At 44.2% G+C, this 14,730-nt stretch overlaps 1 protein-coding gene across 1 annotated transcript in view; it reads right to left on the bottom strand.

Moving 5' to 3' along the window:
• Positions 1-14,730, bottom strand: part of LOC139321820 (transmembrane protein 132B-like) — a 259,956-nt gene that overhangs the window by 58,393 nt on the left and 186,833 nt on the right. The window contains 1 exon segment of the mRNA XM_070950725.1: positions 12,238-12,424. Within this exon segment, the coding sequence (XP_070806826.1) occupies positions 12,238-12,424 (187 nt within the window).

Below are 14,730 nucleotides of genomic sequence, written 5' to 3'. Positions count from 1 at the left end.
CCCAACACTGGTGACAAGTCTGGAGAAACAAGCCTTAGGCTAAAGTATTAAAGGAGCTAAGAACGGATTTCTTGACAGCGTGAACAATTAATCAAATGGGACAGATTGCCTCCCAGAGTTGTGGGTGCTCCATCACGGATGGTCTTCAAGAAAAGACTGGATAGCCCTTTGTCCCAGATGGAATCAGGTTTCCAGGGGTGGCTGGACTAGAAGACCGCCAAAGTCCCTTCCAGCCCTATGATCCTATGAAAGGTTTCCAGGACTTCTGCATTCATTCCGTTAATTTTATCACCAGTTTCTGAGCTTGCCAAGAGCATATGGGGGATAAAGGTAAAGGTTCCCATTGCACATATGTGCTAGTCGTTCCTGACTCTAGGGAGCGCTGCTCATCTCTGTTTCAAAGCCGAAGAGCCAGCGCTGTCTGAAGACGTCTCCATGGTCATGTGACCGGCATGACTCAACGCCAAAGGCGCACGGAATGCTGTTCCCTTCCCACCAAAGGTGGTCCCTATTTTTCTACTTGCATTTTTTAATGTGCTTTCGAACTGCTAGGTTGGCAGAAGCTGGGACAAGTCACAGGAGCTCACCCTATTACGCGGCACTAGGGATTCGAACCGCCGAACTACCGACCTTTCGATTGACAAGCTCAGCGTCTTAGCCACTGAGCCACTGCATCCCCCATATGAGGGATAGGATGCTTTAAAAGAACAAAATCTACATCTCCCCTAGACACACACACACACCTCAAAAAAATTGATAAATGAATAAGGCATTAGAGACATTAACCTTGGGCTGCTGTTTGAAGACCCTGGATGGGGAAAGCTCTCAACTGGACCAATATGTTCGAACAGCTGCTCTGATAGTTTTAAGATAATTGTATTTGGCATCTTAATGATTTCGAAGGTGACTGTTCTGAAATTTTGGCACGTACCAAAAAAAAAATAATATGGGGAATGGTTCCAAACTATCTATTTGGAGGATGTAAATCTTCTTTCCTTGAGACTAGCATGAATCCCGACCCCTGATATTTTCCCATATGCCCAATTGCTGCTCCACATCTGGATCCATCCCCATCCCCAAGTCTTTTGTGAATGCATTAGGAACAAAGCAGTTTGTTTCCAGATGCAGTTCAAGGTGCTGGTTTTGAATTAAAGCCCTACATGACATGAGTGATTTGACTATTATTATAATAATTATTATAATGATTATTATTTGACCATGTCTCCTTGATGACGTCGACCTGTCCCCCTAGATCCAGCAGAAAGGACTTGCTGAGGGTTCTAGAGTAGAATAGAGTAGAGTGGAGTGGAGTGGAGTGGAGTGGAGTGGAGTGGAGGGGAAGGGAAGGGAAGGGAAGGGAAGGGAAGGGAAGGGAAGGGAAGGGAAGGGAAGGGAAGGGAAGAGAAGAGAAGAGAAGAGAAGAGAAGAGAAGAGAAGAGAAGAGAAGAGAAGAGAAGAGAAGAGAAGAGAAGAGAAGAGAAGAGAAGAGAAGAGAAGAGTTGGAAGGGACCTTGGAGGTCTTCTAGTCCAACCCCGTTTAGAAAGGAAACCCTACACCATTTCAGACAAATGGTTATCCAACATCTTCTTAAAAACTTCCAGTGTGGAGCATTCACAACTTCTGGAGGCAAGTTGTTCCACTGATTAATTGTTCTCACTGTCAGGAAATTTCTCTTTATTTCTGGTCTGGATATCTCATTGATTAGTTTCCATCCATTGCTTCTTGTCCTCCTCTCAGGTGCTTTGGAGAATAGCTTGACTCCCTCTTCTTTGGGGCAACCCCTGAGATATTGGAACACTGTTATCATGTTTCCCCTGGTCCTTCTCTTCATCAAACTAGACATGCCCAGTTCCTGCAACCGTTCTTCATATGTTTCAGCCTCCAATCCCCTAATCATCTTTGTTGCTCTTCTCTGCACTCTTTCTAGAGTCTCCACATCTTTTTTACATCGTGGTGACCAAAACTGGATGCAGGATTCCAAGTGTGGCCTTACCAAGGCATTATAAAGTGGTATAAGAGCTATATTTGGAGGCCTCAATTGGTGGGTCTTCTGTGCTGTGACCCCCACTTTGTAGAACATCCTTACCCCTGAAGTAAGGCTGGTTACTTCACTTTTGACCTTCTCAAAGTCTCTTAAAACTTGGTTGTACCATTAGACCTGGGCACCTTGAGGGACCGTGGAATTATTGAGTTGGTTGCCTTCTTAATAACCTCTCTTTGCCTAATATACTTGTTCTTGTTTATCTTAGTCTTTTATATGGAGTTTACGGAGAGGAGGAGGGGAACTGTGGGGTTCTTGATATTTTCTGAGCTTGGTGGTTTTCTTGCAGAGGTTTTGTTACCCAGCTAGGGGATATCATCAGTGCTATCAGATTTATCTTGTCAGAGTGTTTACAGCGTGACTACTATTTTGAGACAACCCAGGAGCAAAATACAGGACAGAGAGGTTTTGTCATTACAAACAGTGGTTTATATACAAGACTTCTATATACAGTGTTCTGTCCCCAACCCCACGCACATACACCAACAGACGTTCAGGAGTTAAAGACCAAACCAGCCGGCAAAATCCTTTTCCTTATGATAACGGAACTTGGCAACAACCTAGTGGCTGCCTGCCAAGAGTTTATTATTTACAAAGAGGAGAGATAACTTCTCCCCACTTCTGATACATCAAAGGAAAGCAGCTCAATAATTACAATCAAGTCCAAAGATAATCCAGTCTTAAAGCAAAAGTCCGGCAATGCAGAATGGCATGGAAGCTTTCAGCTTTGTTCGTCACAAGGTTTGACTGGCCACCACGCTCCCTTTTATATCCTGTGGGGTATGGTCCAGTGACTCAGCCTAATCTTGGGCACGCCCTTTCTTCTGTTGCACGCGCTTATCTCTGCAATGCTGGCGTGGGTCCAGCCAAAACTCATTACCCTCATCACTGTCCATCTGTGGCTGCGTGGACGTGCTTGGCCCTGGCCCTATCTCTTGCCCTTCGGCGGACACCGAAGGCATTGCCAGTGAGGAGGGTCCTGGAGAGGGAGGCCTTGCCAACTCCTCCCCTTCACTCTCGGAGTCCTCTCCTGACGATGACACAGGCTCCGCTAACAGAGCCACAACATACAGACAGACACGTGGTAGGCACATACCAGGCAAGCAAGCAATCTTCAACTCTACACAGAGATCTACAATGCAGACAGAACACAACGAGGAGAGTGATACACGAGGAGAGAGAGAGAGAGAGAGAGAGAGAGAGAGAGAGAGAGAGAGAGAGAGAGAGAGAGATGCCCTCTCATGGCCTCCCTTATATAGACAGCTTCTTAAAGCGGCAATAACCCTGCTGACTCATCCTCAGTCCATCATCCTAGTCCACAGCCTTAAAGCGGCTGGTCAGCTTTAAATCTTCATTATCCTGACATATCCCTGCTCCCTTCTAGCACTGATGATGTTCTCTAGTTCTAATTCTCTAGTTCTCTAGTCATGAAACGCCGGCAAGAAAACAAGCAAGCTCAGAGAGCACCAAGGACCCCACAGTCCTTTCCCTCCTCTTCTTTCTCCTTCTCCTTTTCCTCCTCCTCCTCTCCTTCCTCTCCACAAACCCCACTCCCTTCTAGCACTGATGAAGTTACCTAGTTGGGTCATGAAACACCTGCAAGGAAACAGCCAGACAAAATTCAGACAACACCAAAGAACCCCTCATTTCAACCCTGAGCTACAAATATTCTCTTTTATTAGTACGGGCTGGTTTAAATGAATAGCTATTACAGTTTATATGAATCCGTATCAGAGGCTCTCTAACACTTCCTATAAAAATCTCTGCACAAATCAATATTGGCATTTCCCCATATACGTAGCTTTTGTTTTACGTGAGTGCGGTGCATTCAAAAAATGTAATAATGGAGAAACGGTTCTTTTGATCCTTTAATTCTGAAATGCAGAGGGAGACAATTAGCCCTTGCTAATAAGGTTTACACACTGTCGCAGATAAGACAGAATTGTCATTTTTACAGTCTGGTCTGTTATTTTCCAACCAGATTTAATACACCACAATGTCGTAATATCTGCAATTTTTTTGCCGGTTTACAAATAATACCCTTTTGACGAGACCTCGGGTTCAGATTCCTGCCCTTTGTAGCTGAGCCACAGACGTGGAATGCCAAGCTAATTGGCAATAAAACTAAAAGCAACTGTCCAAAAATTGCGTAGGGAGAAATATGATCAACACAGCACCAGCCAAACTCTCAGCCAACTGTTAAGAAGTGCAAATACTTGATGGGGTGTGGGGGGGGAGAGGAGAAGAGCTAAAGTTTGGGCACTTAAATGAGGTTTTTCTCTCCCCCCCTTTTTTTTTTTTCCTTTTGACTGCTCATTTTGTTTTATTAAGGGACTGGAGCGTCTCTAATATAACAGAAATAATTTTCAGGCCGAGGTAGCACTAGAACAAAGGGTAGCTTAGCCAGTCGAAAGGACAGCCCTCCGTAAGAAGGTCAGCCAGCCAAAATTGGCTCAAAACGAGGATTTACGCAGGCGAGTAGAGGAGTTGTGGGGTTTGCATCACGACCTCATTTGGTTCGCGGCTCCCTTCAGAGGCCCCGATGGAGCCCGGTAATCATATTCGGTTTATGGGCTGACCAACCCAATCAGATGCAAAGTCGCACAAAGTCATTAAGAGGACCGAAAGCAAGATAAACTTTTCCCGACCGGTTGGGTAAGGATGGGCCCGGGGGAAATTAGATATGATGAACTCACCGATCTGAGGCTAGACAGTGCATCAAATGAGAATCTGGGCTGGTGCCTCGAGAGAGAGAGAGAATTGAGGGTGGGGCAATGCTTCAGAGAGAGAGGGAGAAAAAGAGAGAGAGAGAATGAGAGAGAGAGAGAGAGAGAGAGAGAGAGAGAGAGAGAGAGAGAGCCTTGATAAACAGGCTTGGAAAGACTGATAGAAGAGAATATTTGTAGCTCCGTGTTGAACTGTGGGATCCTTGGTGCTCTCTGAGCTTGGTTGTCAGGGTTCCAAGTAACACCCCCAATGAAAGAAGACTCCGAGGCTTGAAGTTCCTCAAAGTTCCATTTTATTAGAGATGTCATATTGGCACATTTGGGAAAACCCGAATCTGAAAGCTTCCAAGTTTTCCCCACCCAAAGGAAAGTCCAAGTCCCTGCCCAGCATCCACATGTCCATCACATGGTCCAATCAATGCATTGTCCCAACTGGAAATGCCTCCCACTTCCAACCTCCCAGGTGCAGGGCAAGATGTCTTTGACTCCCTGAGAAAGTAATGTTATTATGGCTATATATCACCCATGCTCCATAATCCCCCCTCCCAGTTTCCCACAACACTAAATGTGGCAGGCCTGAAGGCCCAATGCAAAAGATGGCTTCCAGGCCTGACATTGGACGTTTCATTACCCAACTAGGGGATATTATATTATTACCTTTAAAGCGCTCCATGGCTTAGGACCTGGGTACCTACGAGACCGTCTTTTGCCACCAATAGCCTCCCACCGACCAGTTCGTTCTCACAGGGAGGGACTACACAGGGTACCGTCAGTCAAATTATGCCAACTGGCAACTCCCAGGGGGAGGGCCTTCTCTGTGAGGGCTCCAACCCTTTGGAATGAACTGCCCCCGGAGATACGGAATATCCCTGATCTCCGTGCTTTCCGCCGTGCCCTCAAGACCCTGATGTTCCAACAGGCGGGGCTAAACATACGAATATGTGAATGATTTTTTAAATATTATCTAATTCTGGGTTTTATTTGATTGACCAAACTAAGTAATAATTTTAATTAGCAATTTTATGATGTTTGTGTGTCTATATTTTTCTTGACTGTACACCGCCTTGTGTCCTACGGGAGAAAGGCGGTATAGAAATATAATAAATAAATAAATAAATAAATAAATAAATAAATAAATAAATAAATAAATAAATAAATAAATAAATAAATATTATCAGTGATAGAAGGGAGTGGGGTTGGCAGAGAGGAGGAGGAAGAGGAGGAGGCCTGTGAGATACTTGGAAGAGATGAAGAAGGAGAGGAGGAAGAGGAGAAGGAGGTAGCCTGTGGGATCCTTGGTTATTTTCTTGTAGATGTTTCATGACCCAACTAGGGAACAAAATCAGTGCTAGAAGGGAGTTGAGTTTCAGGAGGAGGAGGAGGAAAGGATGAAGGAGAAAGAGAAGGAGAAGGAGAAGGACTGTGGAATCTTTGGTGCTGTCTAAACTTGGCTGTTTTCTGCAGACGTTTCACACCCCAATTAGGTAACATCATCTGTGTTACAAAGGAACAGGGTTTGGACTCTTAGAAAGAAGTCTTGGAAAGAATCTTTGAAAAAGGAGACATATTCCCATATTCCTGTTGTTTATTTATTTATTTATTGGTTCAATTTATATGCCACCCTTTTCCGGAGACTCAGGGCGGCTTACAATGCGTTAAGCAATAGCCTTCATACTTTTGTATATACCTGCTTAGTAGGGCTTTTTGGGGGCCCCTACGCAGTGTTCTTTTTTATACAAAGTCAGCTTATTGCCCCCACAATCCGGGTCCTCATTTTACCTACCTCGGAAGGATGAAAGGCTGAGTCAATCTTGAGCCTGGTGAGATTTGAACTTGCAGTAATTGCAGGCAGCTGGTGCTACTTAACAGTGCTTTAGTCTGCTGCGCCACCAAGGCTCTTTTCCCCATTGTTCCCCAATGGGGCCAGGGATAAGCTATGAACATGCCTAAATCATCCTTTCTCCCATTTTGAATAAACTTATACAATGTCTATGAAAGTACATATGCATCTTACTTCTACCATAGTAGAAGTAGACATTATATAAGAAATGGATTGTTAGCGGTGTGGGAGAAAGTTAGAGATAAATATTATTTGAAAATACCGATATGGTTATCATCAATGGAAGCACTAATGCACCCAAATATCATCAATTTTAGAAATATTGTTAGATACGAAGATTTATTAACAGACAAGGGGGAATTGAAAGGGAAGCAAGAATTGGAAGAATAAGGGACTGAGATGGAGTGGTATACGCATATGCAAATATGGACAAGATATGAAAAAGATGCAAAATTATACCATTTTGAATAAACTGAATAAAACAAAGAGAGAGAGAGAGAAATGTTGGGATTAGGAACGTTGGCAGAAATGAAAACAACTCTTCCCTGAGCAGTAGAAATTTCTCAGCTTTTTTTGGGCCAAAGCCGGCCAGAGCTACTAACCCGTTTTCATACTCACTCTGTCTATATATCATCAGTGAAAAATATCCTCCAGGGGTTGCATTACCCCCTGAACAGCGATACCTGGAAGCATTTTGGCTACTTCTGCCCAAATATGCTGAAATTGATGTACTCAGCAAATTCTTTTTTCCCCCTTTCAAAGCTTGAGTTATCGAAGGCGGCTTCTTTTAAGGGCCATTTTTCCTGGTTGTTCTTGTCAGCAGTTCAGCCTTTGGGCAGCTGAGAATGGAGTGGAGGGAGAGGGGCAGAAATACCATTATTCAATTTCCCATTTAAAAAGAAACCTTACTGGAGTACATAAGAACATCCACGGTTCGAAGTGATTCACAATATTAGCCCACCATTACTCAAAAGGAAGAGCGTGTTTTTGTAGGGGGAAAACAGGGTTTTGCAAAGACAGGGATGAAAAGATTTATGGAGGACGGGTCGGCTTCGACATACGACCACAAGGACAAGAATTCCTCTAATTTCCCTAAGCAAAATGGGCATTGCCTGATTTTACGACCCTTTTTGCCAGGGTTAAGTGAATTGTGCATGCATCAAGCTTCTCCCCTCGATTTTCCTTGTCAGAAGCCAGCCAGGAAAGTCTCCAACAGCAATCATGGATGTTAGGTGCATCCAGCGAAACCGACATGCAACATGAATGTAGAAATCCAGACCTGGAGCACAAACGGTGCTTCGTGAGTGTGCATAACACACTTGCCAGGAACACCTTAAACTGTTGTGGCCCACCAGCGGAGCTGGTGGCATACTCAGACAGTGAGGAGGTTGGGGAGGAACATGGGCCAAGTCCTGGAGTCTGGGGAAGGTTCTGATGAGTGCTCTGCATCAGAGGCAGAGACGGGGCCAGGGCCATCTGACAGTTGTCAGCTGCCTTCGGAGTCGGACATCAGTGGGGCAGAAGAACAGCTGGAGCCTGTTCCCGATGTGCGCATGCGCAGAGCTGCCAGGAGAAGGGAACAGCTAAGGAACAAGGGTCGACTCAGGAGTAAAGCCACAGGTGGATGGTGGATGGCCCCTCCAATAGGGAATAAAGAGGAGTGAAAGGGGAGGGGAGTTTGCAGGAGACAATTAGTTCGCTTAATTGGTTTGTGACTCCTTGCCAAGTTTTGAAGATATCGGCCAGGCCACTCTCCAAGCCAGATAAAGTCTGTGACTGTAAATTCTCCCTTGAAAGACTTTGCTGGATGTGAATGAGAGGAATTCACAGTAACTTAATAAAAAAGGGTTTTTTTCGGGACGAGGAGTCTGCTTCAGGCTCTTGGGAAGTCTAGGTCAGAACATAAACACAGGTGTGTCTGCTCCTCCCACTTTGGGCAGAAGTACAGCTTCGTCCCATTCCTCTGTCCTGAAACCATGGATTTTACGCCGACTGAGGCTGACTGTCAACATGACTTCTAAAAATAAGTCAAGAAATCTTATTGGCTGCACTGAAACATCGAGCACAAAATTGCCTTTTGCAGTCTATGGGATAATTGCTAGGCTGGGATATTGCAACTCCTTGGGAACTGATCGTATGTTGGCCCCACGCTAAGAAGATTGGGAAAATGCTTAGTGTGTTAATAATGGCATGTAAGTATCCGGCAGGAGGCAGCCCACTGAGCTGCAAACTCTTGGCTGGCCAACTCTGTCTCTTTATTCTGCGGTCGAGCTATTTCTGTCAGGATTCAGCCCAACCGCAGATGTGAGAGTTAATTTCACAAACAGGTGGTGGAAAAACAGCAGGATGGGAGATCTGACAGTTTCAAAAACAAAGGAGAGATGGAGGCAGACTGGCCAGCTCAAAAGAGGCAGCCAAACAACACAATATTATTGCTCGGTGGAGATTCTCCATTGCAACACACAACAGGAGCTGAAATTTCAGGCATCGGGTTGCTACAATCTTTCAACAAGTATTACTTATTTCTAATTTCTGGAATTTATTTATTTCTTTTGTATCAACTTGGTTCCTTCTGGCCTCTGACACAAAGCTTGATGGAAGTTTTTGAATGGAAGACTTTTCAAATGCCAGCTGGAAAGTTGGAGAACAGCCGACTAGATGGAACAATGTTTTAGCGCAGTGATTCGATCTCTCACTTTGTAGGCAGCAGGTCCCAGGTTAAATTCTCTGCACCAACAACTCAAGGTTTTGTTTGAACTACCCTGTTTCCCCAAAAATAAGACCCAACTGGAAAATAAGCCCTAGCATGATTTTTCAGGATGCTCGTAATATAAGCCTTACCTCCCAAAATAAGCCCCAGTTAAGATGGTCAGCCAGATGGATGCCTTTAGTACCGTATTTCCCCCCAAATAAGACCTAACCAGAAAATAAGCCCTAATGAGTCTTTTGGAGCAAAAATTAATATAAGACCCAGTCTTATTTTCAGGGAAACACAGTATATGGACCAGAAACAACCCATCTTCACACCCTGAACTGTTCTAACAGTGCCAAAGTAACAAAGATGATTAGGGGACTGGAGGCTAAAGCATATGAAGAACGGTTGCAGGAATTGGGTACGTCTAGTTTAATGAAAAGAAGGACTACAGAGGACATGATAGCAGTGTTTCAATATTTGAGGAGCTGCCACAAAGAAGCAGGGGACAAGCAATTTCCCAAAGTACAAGAAAGCAAGACAATATTTTTAAAATATTTATATATAATAAATAAAAATATATATTTCAAAAAATACCAAAAAAAAAAAAAAGCAACAAAGAAGAAACAAACTGATCAAGGAAAAGGGCCAGCCTAGAACTAAGGAGACATTTCTTGACAGTGAGAACAATTAACTGGTTGAAAACCTGCAGATGCCTCCATCACTGGAGGCATTTAAGGAGAGATTAATGACCATTTGTCTGGAATGGTATGGGGGTCTCCTGCTTGAGCAGGGGGTTGGACGAGAAGACCTCCAAGGTCCCTTCCAACTCTGTTATTCTGCCACTTGATGTTTGAAGAGCCTGATGCCAAGTTGAAGAGACTTTGAGGAAACTCTGCACTTGACTCTTCTGGAATACAAGTGGCTGCATTTGTTCGGGTGACAATTAGCATTTGCTGGCACACCAACCCTTGCTTGAGATGGCAACATCTGTTGCTCTGTTCCTGGGCAACTTCATTGCTTCTCTTTCTTGGCAGCCAACTGTCCCTAATAATTGATTCTTTCAACATCTGGTGCGCAGATTAACATGTGAGGTCTAATGGTCCCAAAATGGAACGGCAATTCATTTTCATTGGGCTTAATAAAATAAGCAAGTGAGGTGAGGAATCCAGACTGTCAGGAACACTTAAAAAACCAGTTTCTCTCTCCTTCTACAAAGCAGCAAAGAACCCACTGACTACATTATGGATGATGACTCGGCCAAAAGGACTTGCTTCTCCAGAAAGATAATTAAATGTGTAGATAACAGGGCCAATTTTCTATCTTACAAAGTCATGGGAAGCCAGGTTCTCACTTCCACGCTGATCTCTAATAAAACTCATTTCATTATGCTTGGTTTAATCCTTCAGTAGAAACCCTACTGCAACTTGCTTCTCACAACATCTATCCATTCGCCTGTAGGATGCCTGCCCGACATTGTGGAAATGGTGCTGGGTCACAAGAATGCCTCCTTTTGACGTTCCTCATCTTCAAGAAGTTCTCTGTCTCTAGAGGAACAACGTTGTCTCAGATGGGAAGAAAGGAAAGAGGAGAGGGAGGAAGGGAAGGGAAATAAGAGTAGGAGAGAGGGTTAGAGAGGGAGAAAGAGAGGAGGAGAGGGAGAAAGGAAGGGGAAGTAGAGAAGGAGTAGGAGAGGAGGGAAGAAGAAAGTAGGAAGGAAAGAAGGGAGGGAGATGGAAGAGATTGAGAAGAAAGATTGCTGTACAATAAAAAAGCTGAAATGGTAGAAAGGCAACCCTGAACATGTGTAAATGCACTTGGATAAAAAATAAATTATTAAAAAATAAAAAAGAATAAATATGAGTAAAAACAGAGAAATTAGAATTTGAGGGCGAATAAAGATGTTATTTATACAAATAAGCATACATTTTTAAGATATGATTATAAAAATGGAAAAAGAAGATTTTGGCAAAAATGGTAACTGAGTAAAATATATTTGAATAACATAAATTGTATAAGTTATGATATGGCCAATACTCTCATACTTCATAAAATATGCAGGTGAATGTGGGGTGGGAAAAACCAATAAAACTTGATTAAAAAAAAAAGAAGTTCTCTGTTTCTAGAGGAACAATGTTGAGGGAATGAAAGGCTCATGATATCAACTCACAAAGCATCCCTGGCCCTGCTCTCGAGTTGCCATAAGCAAGGGCAGGGGGGAACCAACGAAACAGCACAGCAGCCAAAGACAGATATACATTCCAGACTTATCTCTCTCAAGGCTGTATCTCAGGGTTACCCACAGCACCCCGAGGGGAGTGACTTCTACAACCTGGGAAATTGCTCCATTGGAGAATGTGATTGATGACACACCCTGGGGGGAGAGGGGAAACAGGGTCATGATTGGGGCATAAATTAAAGTCAGAGCTGGCTTCACTTGGGAATGTGCTGAGATGAAGCTCCTAATAAATAACTGGATTTCTTTTGAAGCTTGGCTCGAGGCTCATGATTTAATTAGGACACCCATTGGAACTTTGACACATAAATCTTCCTGGTTGTCCAAGAAGATCCATTTGCGGGGATATCTAATCTGCCTCTAGGTCCGAAGTGCCAAATGAAATGGACCAGGAGTCTAATTTGACTTACAACCACTTTTTTCCTGAAGACCAAAGATTGGAACATATCACTGTTGTTGTTGTTGTTGTTGTTGTTGTTGTTGTTGTTGTTGTTGTTGTTGTTGTTGTTGTTGTTGTTGCTGTCGTTAGTCTGGCCAGTTGGGTCTGATAATACTGAGATCCAACCATGAAGAAATTCCCCCTTTTGAGATTCTGTCCCTGTAAGCTTACAATTGGTTTCATTTCCTAACTAGGTAGCCTCATTAGAAAGGAAATTGGCAGAAACTTAACAAGGAAACTTTATTGAAAACAAAACTCTTACCATCGCAAGTGGAACAATTCCCAGGAACACGGATTGGCTGACAAAGATCTCGGAGACCACCAGCTCACTCGCGGCCACATCTCGAGGGTACTCGACCTGCCAGGTAATTTGCTGGGCTCCAGCCAACTCACTGCTGTTGTCGATTTCAAAATCCATTTGAAAGATTTCGTAAGAAGTTATGTTGATCCTGGGAGGGAGAAAAAGAAACAGAAGGTGACATTAGGAATTTCGGGTAGGACTTGTTTCTCTTTCTTTCTTTCTTTCTTTCTTTCTTTCTTTCTTTCTTTCTTTCTTTCTTCTATCTGTCTATCTATCTATCTATCTATCTATCTATCTATCTATCTATCATTCACCTATCTATTTTCTACCTATTTATATCTATCAACCATCTGTCTGTCTGTCTATCTATCTATCTATCATCTATCTATCTATCTATCTATCTATCTATCTATCTATCTATCTATCATTCTTCTATCTATCTATTTTCTACCTATTTATATTTATCAACCATCTGTCTGTCTGTCTGTCTGTCTGTCTGTCTATCTATCTATCATTCTTCTATCTATCTATTTTCTACCTATTTATATTTATCAACAATCTGTCTACCTATCTGTCATCTATTTGTCTGTTTGTCTGTCGATCTAATTTGATCTGCCACCCATCTCGCGGTTCACGAGACTGAATTTTATAAAAGGCCCATTTATTTATTTATTTTATTATTATCTCTTTTATTCATTAAACATGAAACTCAGTCAACTGAACATTTAAAAATGTGTCACAAATACGAGTGACTGGTGCTAATGGTTGATACATTGTTGTTATTATTATTGGCTATGATGTGGAGAAAAGGAAGAAAAAAAATTCAAACTTAAGCTCCCCAAAATGATGGTTATAGAAATGCAATTAGGAGAAAAACAAGAAATATAAAAGTAATCTCTCTGGTTATTATAGTGGCAAATTCAAGAGTCTATAACCGTGATGGCGAACCTATGGCACGCGTGCCACAGGTGGCATGCGGAGCCCTCTCTGCGGGCACGCGAGCTGTCGCCCAGCTCAGCTCCACTGCGCACGGGCGTGTGCTTCCCGCCAGACAGCTGATCTTTGGGTCTCTGCCCTGCAAGTGGGAGACACGTGCGCATGCGGGGGGGCTACCTTTCTCCTCACTTTCTGCTGCCCGTGCCTTCCCAGATCTCCGGAGATTCCCCTCCCAGTGCTGTTTTGGGAGGCAAGGCTTCCCCCTCCCCCAGCACTGTTTTGGGATGTGACGCCAAAATGAGGGGTCGCGTGCGCATGTGTGGGGGGAGGGGAGCGGGGCTTGCGTGAGCATGTGCAAAGGGGCGGGGCATGCAGGAGGGGCATTGCATTATGGGTGTGGGCACGCACGCGCATGCTTTTGCCACCTGAGGAAAAAAAGGTTAGCCATTCCTGGTCTAGAACAAAGAAAATTAGAGGTGAGGTGTTCTCCACCAGAAGATCCGAAGAGACAGATTATCCTGGAGAAAGTCCATCTATGAGTTGACGCGGACTTGGTAGAACATCATCAACCAGAAGGAGTCATTATGTAGAATTCCCAGATTTTGGAGAATGAAATATTCCAGGAGTTCTCCTCCCGTCCCAGGCCTCAATTCAAATAGACACTCGGTGTTCAGGATGCTCCCCTGTTACTTTTTCTTTTCAAGGGAAACATCCATAAGCTCAGCCACGACACAGAAGAGAGTTGAAATCACATGCCGTTCCCAACAGCGTACAAAGCGATCCAGATCAGGAGAAAAAGCATTCAGAGAGAGAGAAATTAGTGCAGCTTTTTTGTTCTAATCTCTTTCTTTCCCTCCCACCTCTCTCTTTCTCTCTCTCTCCCTCTCTCCCCCTCTCTCATTTCTCTCCTCTTCTCTCCCTCTCTCTCTCCCCCTCTCTCTTTCTCTCTCTCCCTCTCTCCCTCTCTATTTCTCTCCCCCTCCCTCCCTCTCCCCCTCTCTCATTTCTCTCTCCTCCTCCCTCCCTCTCCCTCTCCCCCTCTTTCTGTCCCTCTGTCCCTCTGTCCCTCTCTATTTCTCTCCCCCTCCCTCCCTCTCCCCCTCTCTCTTTCTCTCTCTTTCTCTCGCTCTCTCACCCTCTCTTTCTCTCCCTCTCTCCCCCTCTCATTTCTTTCTCTCTCCCTCTCTCCCCCTCTATCATTTCTCTCTCCCCACTCCCTCTCTCTCCCCCTCTCTCATTTCTCTCTCCCCCTCTCTCTCTCTCTCTCTCTCTCTCTCATTTTTCTCCCTCTCCCTCTCTCCCTCTCATTTCTCTCTCCCCCCCCCTCCCTCCCTTCCTCCCTCTCCCCCTCTCTCTTTCTCTCTCCCTCCCTCTCTCCCCCTCTTTCTCTCCCTCTCCCTCTCTCCCCCTTTCTGTCTCTCTCTTTCTCTCTCTCCCTCTCTTCCCCCCTCTCTCTCCTTCTCTCCCCCCTCTCTCCCTATCTTTCTCTCCCTCTCCCTCTCTCCCCCTCTTTCTGTC

Source organism: Pituophis catenifer, unplaced genomic scaffold (genome assembly GCF_029215685.1).
Source record: "Pituophis catenifer annectens isolate HBS135680 unplaced genomic scaffold, rPitCat1.0.hap2 SCAF_10, whole genome shotgun sequence".
Taxonomy (NCBI): Eukaryota; Metazoa; Chordata; class Lepidosauria; order Squamata; family Colubridae; genus Pituophis; species Pituophis catenifer.
Note: the sequence above shows the minus strand (reverse complement) of the source record. Positions and strands in the feature narration are given on the sequence as shown.